Genomic DNA, 23,821 nt, shown 5'->3' with positions numbered 1-23,821 from the left:
TCCTTCAATTGAATATTATCCTCCTTTTCAAAACACCTGATTATGTAAAGTGTGCATTAACGCATGCGTGTGTGAGTGTGTGTCTGTGTGTGTAAACATCTGTGACTCTAAAGTGTAGGACTCAGTGTGTGATTGTGTTCACGTAGATAAACCCAAAAAACTTTCATATTTTGTCTCTGCAGACACAAAGTCTCGTGTCAGAGCGATGACAGTGCTGACGTTTGTTTCTAAATCTAAAAGTGTGTGTGTGTGTGTGTGTGTGTGTGTGTGTGTGTGTGTGTGTGTGTGTGTGTGTGTGTGTGTGTGTGTGTGTGTGTGTGCCAGAGGGCTCTATATAAGATCTGAAAGGTCGAACCTGGAGTCAGTTTTAGTGTTGATCATCAGAGGAGCTGCTGCGAGCCAACAAGAGAGACAACGTGAGTACCTTTAACTCAATCTCCTCTCATTAAAGCTCTCAAACTTTGATTTTAAATATAACATTTTCAATTTAACATATATTTATCAGATCACAATATGAAATAAATTCCAGATAGAGAATGAAAAGAAATGTTTTTATTTGTGAATTACATTGTTTGAAGTTAGAGTTCTGATTTTCCTTCTTTATCTTTTTTATCTCACATTTTTACTGTTATTTTTAATGCTATCATTTCTATTTCCCCCTTCATTTTATTCTTTTAACTACAGATATTTATTTCTTTAGATGTGCATTATTCCCAATGGTTTGTCTCTAGTCTCTCTGTGAAGCACTTCGATGTGCATGAAAGGTGCTTGATCACTAAAGCTTCATTAACTAATTAATTGAGTAGAGGCAGAGGTCGTTCCTGGAGGTTCGTGTTGCTGCTTGTTTCCTTCACATCTTTCACCTGCTATATCTTTGACATATGTAGGCTGATCTGCTCTTATATTTATGACAAAGAGTCTGATTACACTGATATCTCTGAGACAATATCAGATCTTATTTACTTTAACTTTTACACATTTAATCTTTGAATTGTTCTTAATCTGTATTTATTTCCTAAAGCTGCAACTTTTCCTTTTCTTCATGATTCAGCCGTGGTTGCTCTTTTGATTTCTGTACCTTTACTTATTCGTTTATTGAGTTTATTGATGAAGCACATTAGTCAACACTTCACGGTATGCATCAATGTAAAGATGCAGGATTTTTCACAAGAGCTCAATTTCATCTAATAATAATAATTACAAAGTTCTTCACCTTGGCAGCAAAATAAAACTGGCAGTTCATAAAAACACAGTCAAGATAAAGAAATAAAACATATTTTAAAAGACATAAAATTCCACTAAAAGAACTCTGAAGGAATAACATTCTTTTAAAATATATTTCCTAAAACGGTTAAAATAAAATGAAGTAAAACAAAGTAAAATAAAATTCAGATAAAATCAGGAAAGGCTCCACGATAAAAGTATGTATTCAGAAGAGATTTAAAAGAGATCACTGACTCAGTAGACCTGATCTCCTCGGGCAGATGGGTCCAGAGTGTCGGACTCTCTGCGAATCATCAGAGAATGCCCTGTCCCCCTGTCTGTAGTCCTACAGCAGACAGAGAACTGAGAACACATTTTACAGTCACAGGATGTATTAGAGGACAGTCAAATACAAACACAGACCCACATGCAGAAGCCTCTGGGACGAGCATCAGAGGAGGAAACTGATGTTATGAATGAGAACATGACTGGTTTGTTTTCAGCCTGAGCTTAATTGTGAGTTTTTTTACAGGTTAAGTTTATCTCTCAGTCTCTGATGTGTACTGCTATTTGTTACAGGAGCGTCTGCCTTGAACAAACAACATCATCTGACTGTACTCCTTAGTGTATCAGAGTCTCCCTGAGTTTGGGCACTGGTTTTTCCTGCATTTCTCTGTATAGTTTTTTTCATGGAGGGGGACAAGCCCATTTAAACTTGAAAAAATCAAATCAACAAATGTTTAGAAATCTCTAAAATCTGCCTCTTACTTTTGATATTGCAATAAGAAATGAGAAGGTTTGCTGTCCAGAGCTCTGAGCGTCTTCTTGAAGAGAGAGTTGATGGGTTTTAACGTGCTCACTGTTGAATATAGAACAGTTTATGAAGGGAGAAAATATCAAGACATGCATATTTCTCCGTTTTGTAAATGAGGACTCTCTCCCTCCGTGTTTCCAGATTTAAAACAGCTTATTCTGCAGGTAATGAGACATTTGCACATATTTCTGGGTAAACTGTTATTGCAGACAGAGAGAGCGGGACCTTCTGATTGTCTGGTGTCGTCTGTGGTCACGATGAGCTGATTCATCAATGTGAGCTCTTTGGTTTAAAGTTGGTAAAATAAGTCTCCACTTTATGTCTGTGAACAAAGATTAGCTGAACATGAAATCAGTGTGGTTATCATGCATATCAATCTGTGGATTGTTTTCCGTCACCAGAACTCAAAAAGTATTTAAATATTTTCTCCGTCTCGTCTGATTCACTCGTGAAGATTTGATGTTTTATCTTGTTTCTGTTCCAGAGGATGCAGATGTCCCACAGACCCATGCAGCTGTTCGCCGTCATGCTTCTCATCGTCTCCACATCGGGACAGTTTGATCAGAACAAGAGGTGAGACGTGTTTCATCAAAGCTAGCAATGATTTCTTAAACAGCTTTGACATTTAAAGAGGGGTGAACTTATAAATGAAGACACAGATGGAGGTGTTGGGAGATGAGTTACTTTGAACAAAAACAGAAAGTCTTCTGAGAAATCTAAATAAAAATGAAACCGAGAGTAATGCTGAAATAGAAAAATATCCGAAAAAAGTAATACTTTTTGATATGATTCATGTCTGCTCATGTTTTAAGAAATTTAGAAACCTTAGATTTTGACATAAGAGCTCCTGTGAGGAACTCTCTGTTTTAGTTGATTTTGGTGTCCCCTGTGGACAAAAAGATACCTCATGTCTTTGCTAAACTTGTCCTGTACATGTGTGAGAAGTGTTTCCTGATGAAAAATCGTACTCTAGTGTCTTTTAAGAGCCATATTTACAACTCACTGTGAATATTTGTCATTTTAAAGCTCATCTTGGACGAAAACTCTTCTTGTTTATGAGTAAATTCCTGTTGAACCAGCCTTCACTCGGCCTGCCTCATATTTTATGAGTGAAATTTTCAACACGCTTCAACTAGCATGCTGTTTCATAAGAACATCAAAGAGAGGAAGTTAAAAACAGTGAACTATGACAACAATGTGCAGCCCTCCTCTCCACAACCTGTCCTGCAGTGGGTACGTCCACGTGTTGCACCATTAATCAATCAATCTTTATTTATATAACGCCAAATCACAACAAACGTTATCCTCAGACTCTTTCCAAACAGAGCAGGTCTAGACTGTAGGCTATGTTATATTAACGAAGACCCAACATCAAGACAGGATAAGATCCAGTCCCATCTTACAGACTCAGATCTCATCTTAATCCACCATGAGCAGAGCACTTTGCAGCATTTAGCAAGTTACAGTGGCAAGGAAAAACTTCCTTTAACAGGCAGAAGCCTCAAGCAGGACCAGACTCATGTTAGACACACATCTGCTGAGACCGTGTTGGAGAGAGGAATAGAGGGAGATGAAGAGAGACAGAGATGATAGTGGTGAGACTGATAGTAGTAGTTGGAGCAGCTGGAGTCTGGCACGTCCACAGCAGCTGAGATCCAGAGGAACCTATGAGACAAGGGAGTTCAGGGACTCCAGAAAGGTCGATGGTTTAATTTTAATGGGACAGGGAGATAATTAATGCTCACTACATGTTGAAGTAAAGCATGCCTCATGATGACTTCCTGTTTGAATTCATGTAGGATGCACCATTAGTTCCTGTTACTCATCATGAACTAATAATCAAGTTACTATGACTTCAGGTAATGACTATGTGTTTAATCTATTATTAGTTATGACTAACTGTACTGACGCTGACATATTGAGCTGGTGCAGCTAAATCATGCGTAGGAGTGACCTGGCTGGTGGCGTCACGGGACTGACATCCTACTTACTGCATCAACCACAACATGCATTAAACTTACAGATAAACATTAAAGATCCTTCAGGTGGACACGGTCCACAGCCGAACAGATTCTCGTGTTGGATTGAAGCCGACCCTCATGGTTTTAGGAAGTTCAAGGACTCTTGTGTGTTAGTGTTTGTTGCATTTTCTCTCTCTGTTCCTCCTCCACTCTGATAATCATGTATGGAACGCTGCAGTAGCCTCGTTAGTCAACATAACATCTCATCTTCTCATTTAACATCCATCCATCCATCCATCATTTTGACCGTTTATCCCGTGCAGGGCAGGGCAGGTTGTGGGGGGGCGGAGCCTATACTAGCTGACCTCGGGCAGAAGGCAGGGTACACCCTGGACAGGTCGCCAACCTATCACAGTGCAAACATTGAAAGACAGACAACCATTCACGCACACACTCATACGTACGGGCAATTTAGAGTGACCAATTCACCTGGTTAGCATGTTTTTGGACTGTGGGAGGAAGCCAGAGTACCCGGGGAGAACCCATGTATTAACATTAAATAACTAATTCATAATAGTTTGAAAAATGTCTTAAATCAACACAATAAGAACTAACTTCAACAACAGAAACCATTAATAACTCTTTGACGTGTGTTCTAACTGTAAAGCTCTTTATGGTGGTTTATCTTAGAGCTCCTCACTAACAGATCTTCTCCTCCCCTCTCTCTGCAGCCGTCGAGCTGTCACCGAACACCAGCTGATGCACGACCGCAGCCAAAACATCCAGAGTCTAAAGAGACTCATCTGGCTGTCCAGCGCCATCGAAGACCTCCACACTGCCCAGACCCGGTCTGTTGCCTTTAACCCCTCAAAGTCATTGAACCTGGCTCTGAATCCTGCGGCCGAGAGCCCCCAACCCAGCCGGATGCAGAGCGTCCTGGGAGACTTCTTTAACAACCCTTACCTGAGCCACCTGCCTGACAGAGAGGCCTGACACTGACATGAAGAAGCTGTTGTACATGTAAATACAAGTAATGTTTATTATTTGGACAATAAAACGTTTGAAAGCAGAGGAGCTAAAACATCCATTCACCTACTGACGCGTTGAAGAGCAGATTAATGTAGCTGTGAAGGATTTAAAGCACAGGGATTCACTCCTCCAGCAAAATGCAGAACAGACAGAAACATATGAGTGAAGTGTTTATTTAAATGTACACGTATGTTTATATCACTGTTAGTGTGCAGACTACTGTCCAAAGACTTCAATGCTTTGGCAACATTGTTTTTGAATTGTCATGCCAATAAAGCACTTTGAATTAAACTCAGTTGAAACCTCTGCACGATGGTTTGTCTCGGGTTGTGTTTTCTTGACATCCAGACAGGTAGGTAACTCACAGATTTCTTTGCTCACATGTCAGGGACAGATTTAAAAAACAGACACTGCACATTTATTTATGTTGAAGCTTAACGATAGGCGTCGCTGAATAGACCTAACCTTCAGTAAACCTCAACACAGGCAAAGAGGTGGAGCTGAGGTGAGCTTTCAGCCTCCTAGTAAACAGCTACATGCCCACCTATCAGTCTCATATATGCATAACTCGTAGGCTGGAGGACAGTTAGACAAAAAATCTGGTGAAACAGGACAAATAGCATTCAAGTTTTCTTTCAAGTTCTAACTTCTCTTTCAACTATTTAACACAAAGATAATACTGTGCATGTTAGTAAGCTATAAAACTATAAAACTATACTTCCATGTCAAAAGCATTATTATTTAACATGAGGTGCCTGAATAAAGATGCCTCTTATAGCTAAAGAGTACAAAAAATGAGAAAACATTCTATTCACCTGTCAATACTTTTTTCACCTTTTTTAACAATTTAGAAAATAAAATAAAATTGGAAGAGTGATGTTAAATGTTTTCACCAGGGGTGTCTCATCTTACTGCTGATTTTCTCCCGACTATACATCCAGTCATCCATCCTTCCAACATCTTGACCACTTATCCCGTTCGAGGTTGTTGGGGGCTAGAGCCTATCCCGGCTTACATTGGGCAGAAAGCAGGGTACACCCTAGACAGGTCGCCAACCTGTCACAGTGCAAACATTGAAAGACAGACAACCATTCACGCACGCACTCACACCTACGGGCAATTTAGAGTGACCAATTCACCTGGTGAGAATGTTTTTGGACTGTGGGAGGAAGCCAGAGTACCCGGGGAGAACCCACACATGCACAGGGAGAATATAAAAACTCCACCGACCAGGGATTCGAACCAGTAGCCCACTTGCTGTGAGGCAACAGCGAGCCGCTACCCAATGCACCACCGTGCAGCCCCCGACTATTCATAGTCAAAAGCTTGTTTTTTTCCGACTATACATAGTCCAAAAAAATCTCTTCCTGCCCTCCTTTGACTGCCAGATGTATTGCTCTTTCTTAATTTTTGCTGTTAGAAATGAAAAGGTCTGATTCTGCATCATACTACCCTGTGGAAGCAGTTATAGGCATTTAGAATTGGACATGGTGGTCTCATTTTTCGTTACCTCTTTAACATCCTTGTATACATCACATTCGTTCACAGCACTTTTGTGCATAACATATTGTTACTAATCTGCTTTCGGTACATACTTAACTATTATCTATTTTATTGTATTATATCTAATCTTATTTTATTTTATTTCATCTTAATGTATTTTATCTTGTTTTTATTTATTTTATTATATTCGAATTTACATCTCATTTTATTCCTTCTTTCTGTTAACATTTTGACTTTCTTACATACTGTGTATAAGAGAATGTCTGAATTTCCCCTGGGATAAATAAAGTATTTCTGATTCTCATTTGCTTTTGAGTGTCATAAAAGGGCATCTGTTTGATTAATGAACAGTTAAAAATCCTTATATTGTTTCATAAATTGTAGAAGTAAAGTAGTTAACACACTATATATCCTAAGGAGAGCAGGAGTATTTAACCAAGGGTCTGAACTTCCTCAAAAAACAAACTACTCTCCTGCCTGTGAGGCCAAACTGGGGGCGGAAGAACATCAACATGAAAATGACAGCATCGCGAGATTTCCTTGACGGCTAACGGGATCTAGCTCGCTGTGAAGCCGCCGTGACACCGGTCCTGGTGATCCACCTCCAGCACCGAACGTCGCTCCGGTGATTGAGCCGTTAAGGTAAATCCTAAATCTAAACACAAACACAGAGTGCGGTCCGGTCTGCTGGTCTCAGGCGCCCTCACGCCCCCCTTCAGACTGTCCGCGGGTCTCGTCCTTTAATCGGTCAGCTCAGCTGCTAGCTGTCTGTTAGCTTGTTGAGCTAGCTCGTCTCAACAGGACGTGTCAGTTATTTGGCCTTATTTTATCACTGTTATAAATGTGCATGACTTTAGAGGACAGTGTTTACATTAAGGTGGGTATACAAGTCCACATTAAACTGTTTCCACTGAATTAAAAATCTGAAACGAGTCTTCCGGAGCTGTTTCCTGAGCGGACGTTACAGCGCAGCTAAAGCTAATCTCCAAGCTAGCAGAGCGTTAGCAGAAGCAGGTTGTTTGTTTGTTTGTTTGTTTGTTTGTTGACAGCAGCAGCGCATGTGTTGCTGGCAGTCACAAGAGACAGTTTAACAGCACAGACACGGTTCATGAAGAGGATCTTGTGTTTGATGTGTAGGGAGCGAACAGCTGACTGATGAGAGCCTGCAGCTCTGTCTGGTGTTCAGAGGAAACATGTCAGAAATGAAACCAACATCTGACAGGGCAGGGCGGGTTCTGGTCTCTGTAGGGTCCACAGGTGAGAGGGGACTGATGTTTGATGTGTTTTAAATATCAACTAAATGTCAGGCGTCTTTCAAGCAACAGCTCCTCTCACTTTGTTTTTAGTTTCTCTTTTATTTAACCAGGAAACAGCTTGTTGATATTAAAACACACATTTTCAGTATCCTGGCACATTCATAAAGTCTTCGCCCTTGAGCAGTCACACATACAAACATAACACAACACCAAGCGGCAACCTCTAAAATCAAATGCGGACGTGTTAAAAACTGCAGTTCCTCGAGTCTGGACCCGGAAGTACCGGAAACCACATACATACCAATTCTAAAAGGCCAGATTTGGTCTGAATAGCTAATTTATCTATCCACACATCTTGTGCGGGAGTAGTTGGTATTAAATGTATGAGTTTTGCATCATTAGAGGCACAGCTGACTGGACTGAAAGGCAGAAGCGAAGATGATAAAGGCCCATCTCAGCTGAACCTCTTTGTGTCTTGTTAGATCGACTGAAGCTAGGTTGAGTCAGATCAACTGCTTTGTTAGTCAGGGCTGCAGGCGTGGTTAATAGCTGCTACTATAACGCTTACATACACTACCTGGATGTAAACAAACACAGATGACAGATGACGTCTCGTAACGCGGCGTGGTTTGTCAGCATAGCCTTTTTTTCGTCCGGAGGTACTTTACCTCGGAACTGCGTACGTTGTGGAGTTGTGGAGAACCAAAAAACGGCTAATCTCTGCCGCAGCTTTTTAAGTTAAAAAGGAGTTTAAAGCCGTGTTGAAACGTCTTTGCTACTCGCACTTATCTCCTTGATTCAGTGAATCCATCTGTGATAAAATACAGGGGAAAGTAGTTATGGGGGCTAAAAGACCCTGGAACTCTTGGTCGAAATGCACCTTATGTTGATCTAGTAAATGGAGATAAAGTTGTATGCAGGCTGCATCTGGTTAATCTGACATATAACCACTGGATGCATGGTTGCATCCAGGTTGTTAACCTGCAAAAAGGACTGAAGGCTGAAGCTCTGCTGATGGGAGCCCCACTATCAAACATTGTTTACTCAGATTGGTCAGGGTCTAGCTTAAGTAAAGTGTTGCTCCCTTTCTTCTCCAGGTGTCAACCCGCCTCGTCCAGCCCCATTGTGGATCTTTAGCCCCTCCGGCAGGACAGTGGCAGAGCCAGAGCCAGACCCATCGGGGACCAGACCACCAGGCAGCAGGGCTCCATGAGCGCGATGGGGCAGCAGCAAGGGGGGGGCCTGCGTTCTCGCCGGAGCCTTGTCCGGGACAAGGACCCCGGGCAGGGCATGGGCATGGAGGCGGCCTGCTGGCTGGCCCCCGGAGTGCTGCGCAGGCTGATCGAGCTGCCTTCACCCCCCCTGTCCCGACACCAGCTCAAGAGACTGGAGGAGCACAGGTAACAGACTGAGACTAGATCTAAACATTACAGATGAACATGAACTCCGAGGGTGTCCAGGTCTCGTGGTGGAGCCGGGTGTGTTTGGAAAGTTCGTACAGTCATGCCCAGAGGTTAAGCTGCCTGTCATGGATGAGTTCAGTGTGTGCAGCTCAGAGAGGCTCAGCTTTGGTTTCCTGCATGAAGGGGACCTTTGTGACATTATCAGACGGTGTGAAGACATCAGAGTTATTTTCTACAAATTTAACTTTGATCTGTGCTCTGCTCCGTTTAAAGAAGGAGACTTATCTTCTTTCAGCTTGTTTAGTATCAAGTAATGCAGTTTAGTTCCAGCCCTTAAAGAAAATACCTCATGAACTAACACAGCCGGGTAATAATCGTTGATTACAGCTACACAGTTTGAGTCAGAATGACTTATTTTCTAAAAGCATCATCATGTTGGAGAGTCCTTCCTTCAGAGGCTCTGCTCTGTCACTGGCACACTGAGCTGATGTGAGCTTGTAGCATGTGAGCCGAGCGCCTTGAGGAGAATATTCTGTCTTGCACACAAAGCTGTTCGTTGCCTCCTCTGTCCTACTCGAGGGCGCTCGGCTCATATGACTTACTGCTCCCAAAGAAAGGGGGGAAGAAGTGATTTGTTTTTCTCTAAGTCAGACAAAAACACAGACAGCAGCATCTCAACCTGCTGTTAGCTTCCAGACAGACCGGTTCACTGAATCTTTGAGGTCCCACTTAAAAGATTTACAGACGATGAGTTTAAAAGAATGAAGGTCCACAGCATTTATCTTGAAGTCACCTAGACCAGGGGCTCCCAAAGTGTGGGTCGGGACCATAGACTGTATTTAAAATGGACGTCATCTCACTCGGCTTGGAGTGAGGCCGCCACAAAAACTGCTCCCCCTAGTGGCTGGCTGCAGTATAGGTCAAAAACTTCATTCATTTGAATGGGGCTGCAGTCAAACTTTATAAAATAAATATACGCGGTACGAATGTTTCTCACATCCGTATGCTGTGGTGATATGTAGTTATTATTTGACTGTTTTATGTTCAAGGCCTTGTTTTTCTGAAAAGATTATTTGTTGTTAGTTATTAGAGGTTAAATAACGGGGTTTTACATCCGGGTTTACTTTGATTGACAGCTGCCGTAGAGAGAAACTCTGTGGGACCTCGGGACAGTACGCTTTAGGGCGGAGCTTGTTACTGTGGAAGCACACAAATTCCCTACTGCACAGACTCTGGCTGCAGAAAATTTACAAGATGGCAGCGTTCTGGAACGGGATATTATGGCTTCAAAACCGTTCAATGGGAAAAGGCGGAGCTACGCTGTCCATTATATATACAGTCTATGGAGACACAAATGGGGGGTCGTGAGATGTCTTCCAGAATGTTTTTTTATTATTATTATTATTATTATTATTATTATTATTTATTTATTTATGTTGTTTATTTACCTTGTTTATTTTGTTTATCTTCCTTTTTGTTTTTACTGTCAATTATTATAATTTTTGTATTTCTTATTTTTTTCTTCTTTTTGTTGGTTTTGTATAACATGTATAATTTGTAAACTTGTGGTGAACAAAGAAACACTGAAAAAATGCAACAAAAAAAAGTTGAATGACAAAAGTTATCAAAAATAGTCAATTTAACCCATTATAGTAAAAATATCAACAAAAATGGTAGCTAAACTTGAAATAAAACCTTGAAAATAGAAAATGTAATGAGTTTTCTGCCTTTCTTTTTGCCAGATGACTCCTAAGTTTAGGGTTAGTGAACAGTGAATTATCAAAAGCATCAGTAGCAGTAGGTTAATTCATAACAGCACAGGAAACACAGACACATGCTCATATAGGTAGGGTCATTTTCTGCAGACCAGCTAAATGAAGCCACATTAAATCACTTTGAGGGACACTGGGGGTCGCAAGTCTTTGGCACCTATATGTTGGGGGTCGCGGGCTGAAAAGTTTGGGAACCCCTGATCTATACCATGCTACAAGTCGAATATTATATATATCTGGTCTCTGCAGGTACAGCAGTGCCGGACGCTCCCTTCTGGAGCCTCTGATGCAGCGTTACTGGGAGTGGTTGGTGGGACGAGTCCCCTCCTGGATCGCTCCAAACCTCATCACCATCATCGGCCTCGCCACCAACGTCTTCACCACCCTCGTGCTCGTCTACTACTGCCCCACCGCCACCGAACAGGTGAGCCATTTAACATTTAGGATGCACTGGCTTCATGAAGAGAACATGCTCACTGTCTTCTTTCTCAAGTATGGGATTTAGTTTTCTTTATCTCAGAATATTCAATGAAAAGTTGCGTTCAGGCTGCGTCTCTAATCCGGCAGGTCGGAGCCCTCCAGATCAGATACACAAGACTTAGTACAATATTCCTTATTTAAAGTGGAGAGCAAAAGTAGGAGCGTTGTTCGCATGTGAAGGTTGTTTTTTGCCTGTAATGAAAACAGGGAGGCTTCTTATTAAGTGATAGTCATTGATCACCTGCTTTGAACCCAGAGATGTTTTCATTCAGCGTTAGATCTGAGGTCACGTGTGGAGTGATTCCCCAACGTGTGTTTATAACGATCCTCAGGCTCCTCTCTGGGCGTACCTGCTGTGTGCGGTGGGTCTGTTTATCTACCAGTCATTGGACGCCATCGACGGGAAGCAAGCGAGACGCACCAACAGCAGCTCTCCGCTGGGCGAGCTGTTCGACCACGGCTGTGACTCCCTCTCCACAGGTCAGTGTTTCCCTCTCCGACTGTGAGTCTCTGAGAGTCTGAGGCCCCGTCCACAGGTACTGGGATGTATTTTGTCTCTGTGTTTTGTTGTTACTTCCACACGTTAACAGACTTCTATCTATCAGAGCGTCTTATTTATATCTGCTTTACGGCAGGTTTGTCACAATTGCCTTAAAAATAAAAGCCCACAAAAAGTTTCTAACAATCTGGACATAAGAAATTAAAAACCAAACCATGTTTTAAAGATAAAAGAGCATGTTTCTACATTTCTAACACTTTAAGGGGTCCTTTAACTTAACTCAATTCATTTTTTTTATATAGCACCTTTCATACATCAAGCATGCAGCCCAAAGTGCTTCACAAAAGAACAGAGACAGAGAATAACAGAAATGGGTAAAATGATGCAAGACTAAAACAAGATAGAGGAAAGTAAAGTGAAATACTTCAAAATAAAAATAAAATAATTACAATAAAATAAAATTAGATAAAAAATCTGAAAAATTGAAAAAAATAATTATAATGAAATTAATGGAAAGAAATTATTACAATAAAATTGATAGAACAAAATAGATAAAATAAGATAAATACCAGATAAATAAAATACAATCATTAAATTAAAATCAGATAATTATCAAATAAATTAAAATCATTTCATTAACCAATTAAATAAAATCAGCTATATACCAGAAAATCATAAAATAAAATTAATACAATCAAGTCAAATAAATACCAGATAAATCAAATAGATTTAACTACAAAACAATTAATGTCACAAAATCATATACATATCAGAAAAAATAAAATAAGATAAAAATAAAATGAGATAGTTTAAAATAAAATAAAGATGATGCTTAAACATTTGTTATAATGGTAATTATAATTCAGAGGTGAGAGACCAGTTTGTTTACATCTGCTCAGTACTGTTAGGTTTAATTGTATGTTACGAAGAAAACTTCACTGTTCTTCATCGTTATATCGTGGCATGAGGAAGAATAAATATAATACACTGAATAGTTTTTAAGTCGGCACTCTGCTCACAGTTTAAAGAACAAGAAGATGTTAAACACGCTTGAGTACAATGTCCTTCGGACAGACTTGTTATCACCACCTTCTGGCCTGGCATGCTCATATAGGCGCTTTCATCCATGTTTGTGTTGTCATGTCGACAGAGAAATATTCAAAAACACTTCTGGATTTAACAGGATTTTATATATACAGTTGTGCTCATAAGTTTACATACCGTGGCAGAATTTGTGATTTTTTGGGAATTTTTCAAAGGATATGAATGATAAGAGAAAATAGTTTTTTTCACTCATGTTTAGTGGTCAGGTGAAGCCATTTATTGTCAAACAACTGTGTTTACTCTTTTTAAATCATAATGACAACAGAAACTACCCAAATGACCCTGATCAAAAGTTTACATACCCTGGTGATTTTGGCCTGATAACATGCACACAAGTTGACACAAATGGGTTTGAATGGCTATTAAAGGTAACCATCCTCACCGTGATCTGTTAGCTTGTAATCAGTGCGTGTGTATAAAAGGTCAGTGAGTTTCTTACATGTTTCATCCAGTGCTGCACTGACTCTTCTGGATTCTGAGTCATGGGGAAAGCAAAAGAATTGTCAAAGGATCTGTGGGAAAAGGTAACTGAACTATATAAAACAGGAAAGGGATATAGAAATATATCCAAGGACGTGAGCATGCCAGTCAGCAGTGTTCAAACTCTGATAAAGAAGTGGAAACTGAGGGATTCTGTTGAAACCAAACCACGTTCAGGTAGACCAACAAAAATTACAGCCACAACTGGCAGGAAAATTGTTCGGGATGCAAAGAAAAACCCACAAATAACTTCAGCTGAAATACAGGACTCTCTGAAAAAAAGAGGTGTGGCTGTTTCAAGATGCGCAATAAGAAGGTACTTGAAGAAAAATGGGCTGCATGGTCGAGTCGCCAGAAGAAAGCCATTACTATGCAAATGCCACAAAGCATCCTGCTTACAATACGCCAAACAGCACAGAGACAAGCCCAAAAACTTCTGGAAAAAAGTCATTTGGAGTGATGAGACCAAAATGGAACTTTTTGGCCACAACCATAAACGTTACATCTGGAGAGGAGTCAACAAGGCCTATGATGAAAGGTACACTATTCCTACTGTGAAACACGGAGGTGGATCGCTGATGTTTTGGGGATGTGTGAGCTACAAGGGAACAGGAAACTTGGGCAAAATTGATGGCAGGATGAATGCAGCATGTTATCAGAAAATACTGGAGGAAAATTTACACTCATCAGCCTGGAAGCTGCGCATGGGACGTACTTGGACGTTCCAACATGACAATGATCCAAAACACAAGGCCAAGTCCACCTGTCATTGGCTACAGCAGAATAAGGTGAAGGTTCTGGAGTGGCCATCTCAGTCTCCTGACCTCAATATCATTGAGCCGCTTTGGGGAGATCTCAAAAGTATAGTTCATGCAAGACAGCCCAAGAATTTACAGGAACTGGAGGCTTTTTGCCAAGAAGAAGGGGAAGCTTTACCATCTGAGAAAATAAAGAACCTCATCCATAATTACCACAAAATACTTCAAGCTGTCATTGATGCTAAAGGGGGCAATACACGGTATTAAGAACTGGGGTATGTACTGTAAACTTTTGATCAGGGTCATTTGGGTAGTTTCTGTTGTCATTATGATTTAAAAAGAGTAAACACAGTTGTTTGATAATAAATTGCTTTACCCAACCACTAACCATGAGTGAAAGAAAAGTTTTTGTGTTATCATTCATATTCTCTGAAAAATGGCCAAGAAATCATAAATTCTGCCAGGGTATGTAAACTTATGAGCACAACTGTATATATCTACATATATAGATATCTGTGTATGTAACATGAAGCTGATCTAGCTGGTCTGTGGGTTCATCTCTGCAGTGTTTGTGGTGTTGGGAACCAGTATAGCTGTTCAGATGGGAACCAACCCAGACTGGATGTTCTTCTGCTGCTTCGCCGGGATGTTCATGTTCTACTGCGCCCACTGGCAAACATACGTGTCGGGGACGCTGCGCTTCGGCATGTGAGTCAACAAAAACACTCTAAGTAAAAACGTCATCATGGCTGGAAAAACATGAGAATTAAAGAACAAGTTCAAACCTCAGGAGAAAGAAACACATTCAATGTTCAGATGCAGCCTTTAGATTTATCAGACGTACTCATTGTTTTTATTTATTCTACACTTTGTCTGTTGTTGTTTGAGGCCTCTGCGGTAAACGTGGATGTATTCTGTGTGTAGATTTGACATAACAGATCTGTCTAGCAGGATTACAGATGCTCACAGCCACTGTGGGTCCCTTTCTGTGGAACATGATGGTAAACCTCCTGGCTGCTGCTGCTCATGCTAATGCTGCATGGCTCGCTGCGGTCTCCTTCCACATTCCATGGGACGTTTAGAGATCAGTCAGTCTCTCCTGCTGGAGATGCCGTCAGTAACGTCAGCGTGACTCTGCAGTTAGATCAAAGTAAACTAAATGATGGAGAACTTCCTGATCTTTGAAAAAGCCTCAGATTATTTCACCCATTTTTAGAAATCAAAAATTGGTGCATGGCTTTTCTAGACATTGCAAATTAATTTCTGGTTTATTTAATATCACGAAACAGTCATCTTTTTTCTCATTTTGAGGCATTCAAAATTTATTTTAACATCTTCAGTCTCTCCCACATCTGAAGGAGAGGACGGAGTTAAAGAAGGAGTAAACAGCCAGGTCTTTATGCGATTGACAGTGACGATACTTTGGGAGAAAAAAACAGGCTTTACATACCTTCTAAACAAAGGAACAGCTTTCTCTTCAGAGCGTCTGTTCGCACTACAAAAAGCTGAACAAGACATTTTCTGATCTCTGTGGCAGCAATCTGTCAATCACACAGTCATGCCCTCAGTTAACCTTCTTCTACTTTAAAATAAACATCTGTTATGAAATGAGAGACGGTGTGACGGAGGATGAGGGACACATTGAGGATGGGAAATGTGAGAATAAAGTTCCAAAATATAGAAAGTCAAAAAATTATACGAAGGAAGTTTACAGGATTAAAGCTGTTAATTTATGAGAAAGTGTTTTAAATATCTTAGAATAAACCTGTAAATTAACAATATGGTACATTTAAAAGAATAAAGTCATATTCTTACCATTTTAAGAGACAGAAGACGTAATTAAAACTTAATGTATATGTTACATGACATAAAGGGAAGGTAGGAACAGCAGCCAGCCGCCTGCACTAAAAAGAGGAACTTGGATCATCTTGTGAAGTTAAACTCAACATCTGAGTGTGCACAGGCTGCCTCTCAGCTTTTTCACAATAATCCTGTTTTCTTGCGCAATCTCTTCAGAGTCTGGATTCTTCAGTCTCTGTGTCGCTAATGAGTTTGAAGACTGAGTATTCAGAATGCCGAAGTGCTAAAACCTGCAGTTCATAGAGTGTCCACTTGAGGCTGGCTGCAGAAACACGGGAAACCCCAAACACACCCATTCAAAGAAGACAATCTTTACAGCAGAAATAAACATGTTTATAGCCTGGTTCAAATAACAGTTTAGGTCTGAACAGCTAATTTCTCTATCGGGGAAATTTATTTATAACTTGTTATTTTTAAAGATATTAAACTTACGAGTTTTGCCCAAATAAGGACATGGCTGACTTGATTGACAGGCGGGCACCCTGTAGCTGTTTATGAAAAAGGCTTAAAGGCCCGCCTCTTTACCTCACACTAGCTCGACAGAATTAGGTTGAGTTCAGCATGTCCAATATGGCACCCGCGTCAAGAAGACTACTTCCATTTTTTTTTAAACAATCAGTGGATGCTCCACATTCATCATTTTAGTGCAGGAAGCTGACTGCTCTTCTGATATTCCCTTTCAAAATAAGATACCACTATCTGAAAGTTCGACTTTTTTCCGCATAAATTTGCGACTTTAATCCCAAAATCTATTATTTGTAATGCTCCGTGGTAAGATTGAGACCTCAGACACATCAGAACATCTTCACTGAGGTCAGGAGGCGAGTTAAAAATCATCTCAGACTTCTTTTTATGACCAGAGGAGTCGCCCCCTGCTGGTCAGTAGTGAGAATGCAAGTGTAAAGCACTTCTGCTATATCCACTTCTCATATACAGTGTATGGTCCGGGCTTGATTAGCCTAGCTTAGCATAACGCGTGGTTCTAAACTACAAGTGATGAAGTTTCTGACTGTATCTTTAATGCACACTTTTTATAAAAACCTGCTCGGTGAGTTAACCTGCAAGAGGAAACTTCAGCGCCCCCTGTGTGTGTGTGTGTGTGTGTGTGTGTGTGTGTGTGTGTGTGTGTGTGTGTGTGTGTGTGTGTGTGTGTGTGTGTGTGTGTGTGTGTGTGTGTGTGTGTGTGTGTGTGTGTGTGTGTGTGTGTGTGTGTGTGTGTGTGTGTGTGTGTGTGTGTGTGTGTGTGCGCCTGCGCCTGCGCGCCATGGAAGAAGGCTGCAGGATGAGTGTGTGCTGGTAGACGTCACTAATCCTCACTGTAAACTCTGCTTTCTTCTCCCACTCAGCATTGATGTGACTGAGGTGCAAATCTTCATAATAGTCATGTATTTGCTGGCCGCCGTGGGAGGATCTGCTTTTTGGCAGTCACTGGTAATTGTGATTTGTTCTAATTCCTACAGATTGACCTTTATTTGAATGTTTGTTTAAGTCATGATTGTATAATGATGTTTATCGTAAGTCTTGTTTATCGTAATTGTTACCAGAAATACAAAGAACGTCACTCTAACTCATGACGCTGTTATTGTGGATTTAAAGCCTCACAAGTTATAGAAATAGCCGCAGTGTTTCTGTGATCAACCGTGAGCTGATGTGCATGTTGGGATTGTTTTTATTGTCCCATCATTCCAGTGTTTTAATGTCTTGATTTTCAGATTCCAATCCTAAATGTCCAGATGAAAATGATTCCAGCCGTCTGCACTTTTTTAGGAGCCATCTTCTCCTGCACCAATTACTTCAGAGTTATTTTCACAGGAGGTGTGGGCAAAAACGGATCCACAATAGCAGTAAGTCGGGAAACTTCTGAACCCCTTTGGATAAATTAGAGATCAGAAAACACATCCATGTTTTTAAAGATGCTATATAAATAATGTTTTTATTATTATCAACCCATTTTCATAGCCCGGCGTATCAGAGAAGGGATATTATCCTTCAAAACGAGGCCTGGTTACACATGAGGAATATCTGCAACATGACACTGTGACTTTAATAAAATAAAATAATAATAATAAAAACAATTAGTTGAGATAAATAAACAGAAATTAAAGTGAGCATATCAGCTATAAGCTTACGACGGAGGATTTAAGCCACATTAAGGAAGAAAAAAATGTAACATTTTGAGAATAAAGTCTTAAATTTCTGAGTTTTTTTTCGCAAATTCACAGGAATAAACTCAGAAATGTATGTTATGCAAGTTGGAATATAACAAATAAAAAAGTCATACATTTCTGAGATTCAAGGTGAAAAATGTATGGGAATATAATCATAATTTAAGGACATTAGAGTTGTATTTTTATAATAAGGAATTACAGTAATTACAGGTTATGGTTAATCAATCAATCAATCTTTATTTATAAAACAACCAAATCACAACAAACGTTATCTGAAGACTCAAATAGTCAGATTTCATGATCCAAAGTGAATCAACATATGTAGTCAGTAAGCTGGGTCAAACTTTTATCAAAGCTCCAGACTGACCTCCAGTTTAGTTCCACTGATACTAACAGTCTGTGTCTTTGTGTATTTGTGTCTCCATCCTCAGGGAACCAGCGTCCTCACTCCGGTCTTACATATTGGTTCAGTTATTATTTTGGCGATGATGATATACAAGAAGTCTGCAGTCCAGCTCTTTGAGAAACATCCGTGTCTTTATATCCTGGCGTTTGGCTTCGTCTCGGCCAAAATCACCAATAAATTAGTCGTAAGTGAAACTGCTTTTTACAGAAGTTGATGCTAACTTGCGCAGATGACAGTTTTTGTTTGATGTTGACGTTGATGTTTCTTCTTCTGTGTGTTTTTTCTCAGGTAGCACATATGACAAAAAGTGAGATGCATCTCCACGATTTAGCCTTCCTGGGCCCAGGACTTCTGTTCCTGGATCAGTATTTCAATAGTTTTATTGACGAGTACCTGGTGCTATGGATTGCATTGGTAAGAACACACATGATACGGACTACAGGAATACACAAAGAAGGCGAAGTGCAACGATGTGATGATAGAGCTGCATTATGAGTTCAGGGCTTTAGATCTGTGTGTGGTGGAGCACTTCACTGCCACTAAGAGAAGAAAATACATCACAGGCTGAAGTCGACCCGAGCCTAAAACTACAACTAAATTTATTTTAAAAAATCAGCTTTATATTCTTAATATTGCAGCTTCCAGACAGTGAGTTTAAGATATTATTTTGTTTAATTAAATAAAATAAAAAAACTTCTTTAAATTATATAAGTTATTTGTTGTCTGAAGCTTTTATTAAAATTAAGCATAAATTGATTTTATTATTCATATAATTTTTATGGTCTTTTCTACTCCAGCACTTTGTGGATTTGGAAAAAAATTAAAGAGTTCATTTGCAAAAACAGATACCTGTTTTTATAAATTTTCAAAAAACGTATTTCTTTTAAATATAGATTTTTAATAGTTACATTTTTAAGATACCTCTAATTAGCAACGTCATTTCGACTTAGTCAAAGCCACCCAACTTCAGTTGATTGATAATTCCCCAAAGCTAGTAATAGAAAAAAGTTTTTTTTAAACATTTTTTAAAGGAGAGTTATTTGTTTTTGCAAATGAACTCTTCAATTGAAAAAAAAACCAAAAAAAACAAGTATCAGATATTGTAAAAGAAGTCATGACAGATTAAAAAGATTCAAGATTCAGAGATTCAAAGGTTTTTATTGTATATTTTCACTGTGTATACGAGACATACAGGAAAAACGAGATGCTGTTTCTGTCTTCCAGCTTTTAAATATCTAAAATTTAAATATAAAATACAATAAAATATAATAAAATACAGTTTTATAAAAAACAGCCTTTGTAAAAACTAACCTTAAATAATGAAAAATGAAATTTTAATTTAGAAGTATAAATTTATCAAATGAAAACTTAAAGATTTTGAAATCTTAAGAACATTTTTGATGATGTTAGGACTGACTCTCTCTCTCTCTCTCTCTCTCTCTCTCTCTCTCTCTCTCTCTCTCTCTCTCTCTCTCTCTCTCTCTCTCTCTCTCTCTCGCTCTCTCTCCTGCAGATCATTTCCTTTTTCGACTTGGTGCGTTACTGTGTCAGTGTTTGCAACCAGATTGCCTGCCATCTTCACATTTTCGTTTTTAAAATCAAGCCTTGTTCGGTGCTCAGCCCTGCTCCTCACTGAGGGCACGCCGGCCGCTACTGACACTTCCCCCCTCCCCCTCCCCCTCTCCCTCCCCGTTAGTCGCACTCATCTTCTCCTCCCGCTGTTTTCCACGTAGAGACGCAGGAGACGACGACTACAGAGATGTGGTGTAAACGTATGTGCTTCTGCCAACTGAATGTGAGGACAAATAATATATACTAAGATACTGGAGTATTACTGTCATTGTTTCTTTTTCATCTTCTGCCCGTTAATAAGAAGCTCCTCCTCACGCACGCGCGCGCACACACACACACACACACACACACACACACACACACACACACACACACACACACACACACACACACACACACACACACACACACACACACACACACACACACACACACACACACACACACAGCAGGTGTTTCAGGAGAGTACAGGTGCTACTCGGTCTGTTCACAGAGGAACGTACGTACGTGTGTTTTAACTGTTACTGTGCAAAGAACATGTATAGGAATCGAATCAAACTCTTTGCTCTCGTGATTCTAAGTTTTGTAATATTTGCATAACCTTTCCTTTTTGCTTTTGTAAATACTGAAACTGTTCCGCTTTCTGTGCTTCTCTATAAGTTAAAAGTCCTGCTTTGACACATTTTTAAACTTTTCCTTCATGTTTATGATTTCTTAAAGGAACTTCATCTCCTGCACGTTTCACTAAACTGTCAGCACGGTGGGATTTTGGAGGAAACGTAAAAGACAACTTTATTCGATTTTCCTTTAACATATCTGAATGTTCTCTTCGAAAACGTGTTTTTTTGTTTTGTTTGCCCACTTAAAGTATGATTATGGGATGTTTGGGTGTATTTTTTTGTATTATTTGCTCACATTGTTGTTAAATTGATAGCTGGGTTAGTGCTCAAAGGAGTTTTCCTCAACACTTTATTATTGTAAATATGTCACGACACGCACAAGAGGAAAAAACAACTCATAGGAAAAATATCCAGCGAGGAAGAATGTCTTTCAGGTCAGTTTTACTGATCTCTGAAATTAATGTGAGCAAATCTTTAAACTGAAAGTAAAGCAACTGGAGTCTTTTAAACTCCCCGTCATTTCTTCTCTTTCATCTCCGCCCGTCAGGATTAGTCCGTGGTTTTCTAATCGTCAACAAACCCCATGAAAAGTTAAAATAAATGTGCTTCTCTGAAGAGTTTTTAAACTCCTATGACTGAAATTCAAGCTTCAGATATTCTCATTCTCTGTTCTATGACTTTAAAGCTCCAATGAGGAGATTTAAGCGGCCCACAAAACTCGCTGACATTAATACTGACGCCTCTGTGTAACCCGAAAGAAGCAAACAAGACGAAACGAAAGCAACAAAACCGACAATGCCTGTATGAAGATTTTAAATGTTTAAAGCTACTGCAGAAACAGCCTTTGTTAGCAACTTCCTCTGCACAGATGTAGAGCCAGTTTTCAGATTTACTGATAAAGAAAGCAGATTTTTCAGTTTAGATCAGTAAAGAGAGAGGTATCGTTTTGGCCACAGGGGGCGCCAAATTCAACACAAACTTAACACTTTAAAGCTCCTGTGTGGATTTTTTTTAGCTGGTTACAAAATAGACTGAAATTATTGCTAGAGCATTTTTGTAGCTAAAAAAAAAAAATTCTGTAGGATTATTTTGAATGATTACGACCACTGTGACGCTACATAGGTGTCCGATGGAGTGCATTACAAAAGTCAGAAGGGCTACGTGTTTCTGAAACTAGGATAAAAGACAGACGATGTCATCAAACATGACTGAGAACACGGATGAATGAGTTTCTTCTGGTTTCCTCAAGGCGTTAAAGCTCTTGTTAGGAACTTCCTGTTCGTGACGACTTTGGCGCCCCCTGTGGACAAAGTCATACCTCTCATATCTTTACTGATTTTCTCTTGTATATGTGTTTGTTGTGTTTTAAGACACAAAATCTCCACCTGCTGTCTACTGATGGTCTCGTTTTCTTCGGTTTGTTACGTAAGCGCGGTTAAAATCTTCGCACAGGAGCTTTATGTTTGCTTTTACCCGCTGGTTATTTCATTTCAGCTTTTCTGAAGATTTTGTGACTGAAGACATCGTTAGAGTATCGTAAAGTTATGTTTTTATCTGTGATTCAGTGGAATGATCCCATTGGTTTTTGTTTAGAGGGATCCAGAGTGACGCTAATGTCTGGATGCAGATTGTTTTGGTCTTCTGGTGGGGTTTGTTGATGAAACCTGACGTCATGACGGTTATTTATTAAAACATCTCAATCCTTCCCACTTCACCACATCGCTCTTTCTTTAACGATTGTTAATGAGGTATCTGACTGACGTCATGCCTCCTCCAAATCGCACGTGCTGAGCAGCACAGGTGACCATGGACAGAGTGTGCAGGAGATGAGTTCACACTATGACATTGTTGAGGAACTTTCTGACAGATAATAACATCCTGTTGATTTGAAGTTGCTGCTTCTCTGATGCGGTCACAGGAGCACGTCCCTGCTTCTGAACAGAACCTGACTTTACGTGCTGAACATGTTTGTCCATAACTGAAACTTCTCGCTTTCGCATATTGTGCCTCTCTTATTTATGTTTAGTTGAAACAGCTCCGACTGAGGATATAGTTCAAAGCAGCTACCGATGTTTTTTATGTTACAAAAAAAATACAACAGAAACTTTTGACTGCATTTAGATTAATATAATAATATACAACAGAGTCTTTCTTTAACCGGAGGAGTTCAGGTTCAGGCTGGGTTTGTCGTGTGCAACTGTTGGACTGAAAACGTGTCCACACACCTGTGTCAGGGGGGCGATTCTACAAGTCGAGAATTGACAAAATAAAGAAAATAATCAGAGGAAAAAGTATTCAATTATATTTGAGTGCAGAAGTCGTATCTCATATCATGTTGGAATTGAAAAAAGATAAAACAATAATTAGATTAAATTGTTTAAAGAGTGAGGTTTGAATATTCTTTGAGTTTTAATATATTTTAAAAAAAAGTCACAATTTGTAGTTTATGAAAAGACATATAGAAAAAATAGAAAAATGAAGTCTGCAACATCACAGAAAAATATGTAATACTTTGACATAAATGACCACATTTGTATTTTACTAGATCTAAATATAAAGCAACTAAACTAAAGATGTTACATATTTAAAATTATGTGGCGTATGAGTACATCTCTAAAAATATAAGACAAGAAAAAGTAATTTCTTTTTGTAACAAAACTTGAAATTAAATATTCAAATATTTAGATTTTTTTTTTGCAAAATTAAAAAGAGAACCTGCTCAAATAATTTTAAACATTTAACAACATTTAATTTACCTGTAATTAGTCTAGAATATATCACATTTTTAATTTCTTAAAAGCTGATGTAAATATATAACTTTTCTGACAGTATTCTAAATCTTTGAGATTCACTTGTATGTGGGCAGAATTCATCATTTCAAAGAAAATAAATACTCATTGTTCCTGTAGATGCACAATAATTCAGTATTTTAA

At 39.4% G+C, this 23,821-nt stretch overlaps 2 protein-coding genes across 4 annotated transcripts; both read left to right on the top strand.

Moving 5' to 3' along the window:
* Nucleotides 1-319: 319 nt before the first annotated feature.
* On the top strand, nucleotides 320-5,299 carry pth4 (parathyroid hormone 4). Of its 2 annotated transcripts, none has more exons than XM_034692529.1 (3): nucleotides 320-416; nucleotides 2,502-2,590; nucleotides 4,710-5,299. In XM_034692529.1, exons 2-3 carry the CDS (start codon nucleotides 2,505-2,507, stop codon nucleotides 4,969-4,971), a joined length of 348 nt encoding a protein of 115 aa, XP_034548420.1. In that variant the 5' UTR covers nucleotides 320-416; nucleotides 2,502-2,504; the 3' UTR covers nucleotides 4,972-5,299. The 2 variants fall into 2 exon arrangements, with proteins under 2 accessions (XP_034548420.1, XP_034548413.1); XM_034692522.1 differs by lacking the exon at nucleotides 320-416 and adding an exon at nucleotides 1,051-1,134.
* Nucleotides 5,300-7,021: 1,722 nt separating this feature from the next.
* On the top strand, nucleotides 7,022-23,014 carry cept1b (choline/ethanolamine phosphotransferase 1b). Of its 2 annotated transcripts, XR_004631373.1 has the most exons (11): nucleotides 7,022-7,152; nucleotides 8,864-9,166; nucleotides 11,191-11,365; nucleotides 11,754-11,901; nucleotides 14,829-14,970; nucleotides 17,469-17,553; nucleotides 17,835-17,966; nucleotides 18,722-18,880; nucleotides 18,985-19,110; nucleotides 20,210-20,491; nucleotides 20,989-23,014. XR_004631373.1 is itself a non-coding variant. In XM_034684369.1 (10 exons), the coding sequence occupies exons 2-10, from the start codon at nucleotides 8,976-8,978 to the stop codon at nucleotides 20,330-20,332; spliced, it is 1,281 nt and encodes a 426-aa protein (XP_034540260.1). In that variant the 5' UTR covers nucleotides 7,022-7,152; nucleotides 8,864-8,975; the 3' UTR covers nucleotides 20,333-22,602. The 2 variants fall into 2 exon arrangements, 1 of the variants encoding a protein (XP_034540260.1); XM_034684369.1 differs by having other exon boundaries at nucleotides 20,210-22,602.
* Nucleotides 23,015-23,821: the final 807 nt, after the last annotated feature.

This window comes from Notolabrus celidotus, chromosome 1 (genome assembly GCF_009762535.1).
Source record: "Notolabrus celidotus isolate fNotCel1 chromosome 1, fNotCel1.pri, whole genome shotgun sequence".
Classification (NCBI taxonomy): Eukaryota; Metazoa; Chordata; class Actinopteri; order Labriformes; family Labridae; genus Notolabrus; species Notolabrus celidotus.
This window is presented reverse-complemented; position numbering and strand designations above follow the sequence as displayed.

Excerpts from the sequence above, each read along its gene's own strand:
- pth4 (XM_034692522.1), top strand. The coding sequence starts at position 1,108 with ATGAAGCACATTAGTCAACACTTCACG. Across the intron at positions 1,135-2,501 it reads ACATTAGTCAACACTTCACG|AGGATGCAGATGTCCCACAG; the intron begins GTATGCATCAAT and ends TTTCTGTTCCAG. Across the intron at positions 2,591-4,709 it reads CAGTTTGATCAGAACAAGAG|CCGTCGAGCTGTCACCGAAC; the intron begins GTGAGACGTGTT and ends CTCTCTCTGCAG.
- cept1b (XM_034684369.1), top strand. The coding sequence starts at position 8,976 with ATGAGCGCGATGGGGCAGCAGCAAGGGGGGGGCCTGCGTTCTCGCCGG. Across the intron at positions 9,167-11,190 it reads AAGAGACTGGAGGAGCACAG|GTACAGCAGTGCCGGACGCT; the intron begins GTAACAGACTGA and ends TGGTCTCTGCAG. Across the intron at positions 14,971-17,468 it reads GGGACGCTGCGCTTCGGCAT|CATTGATGTGACTGAGGTGC; the intron begins GTGAGTCAACAA and ends TCTCCCACTCAG.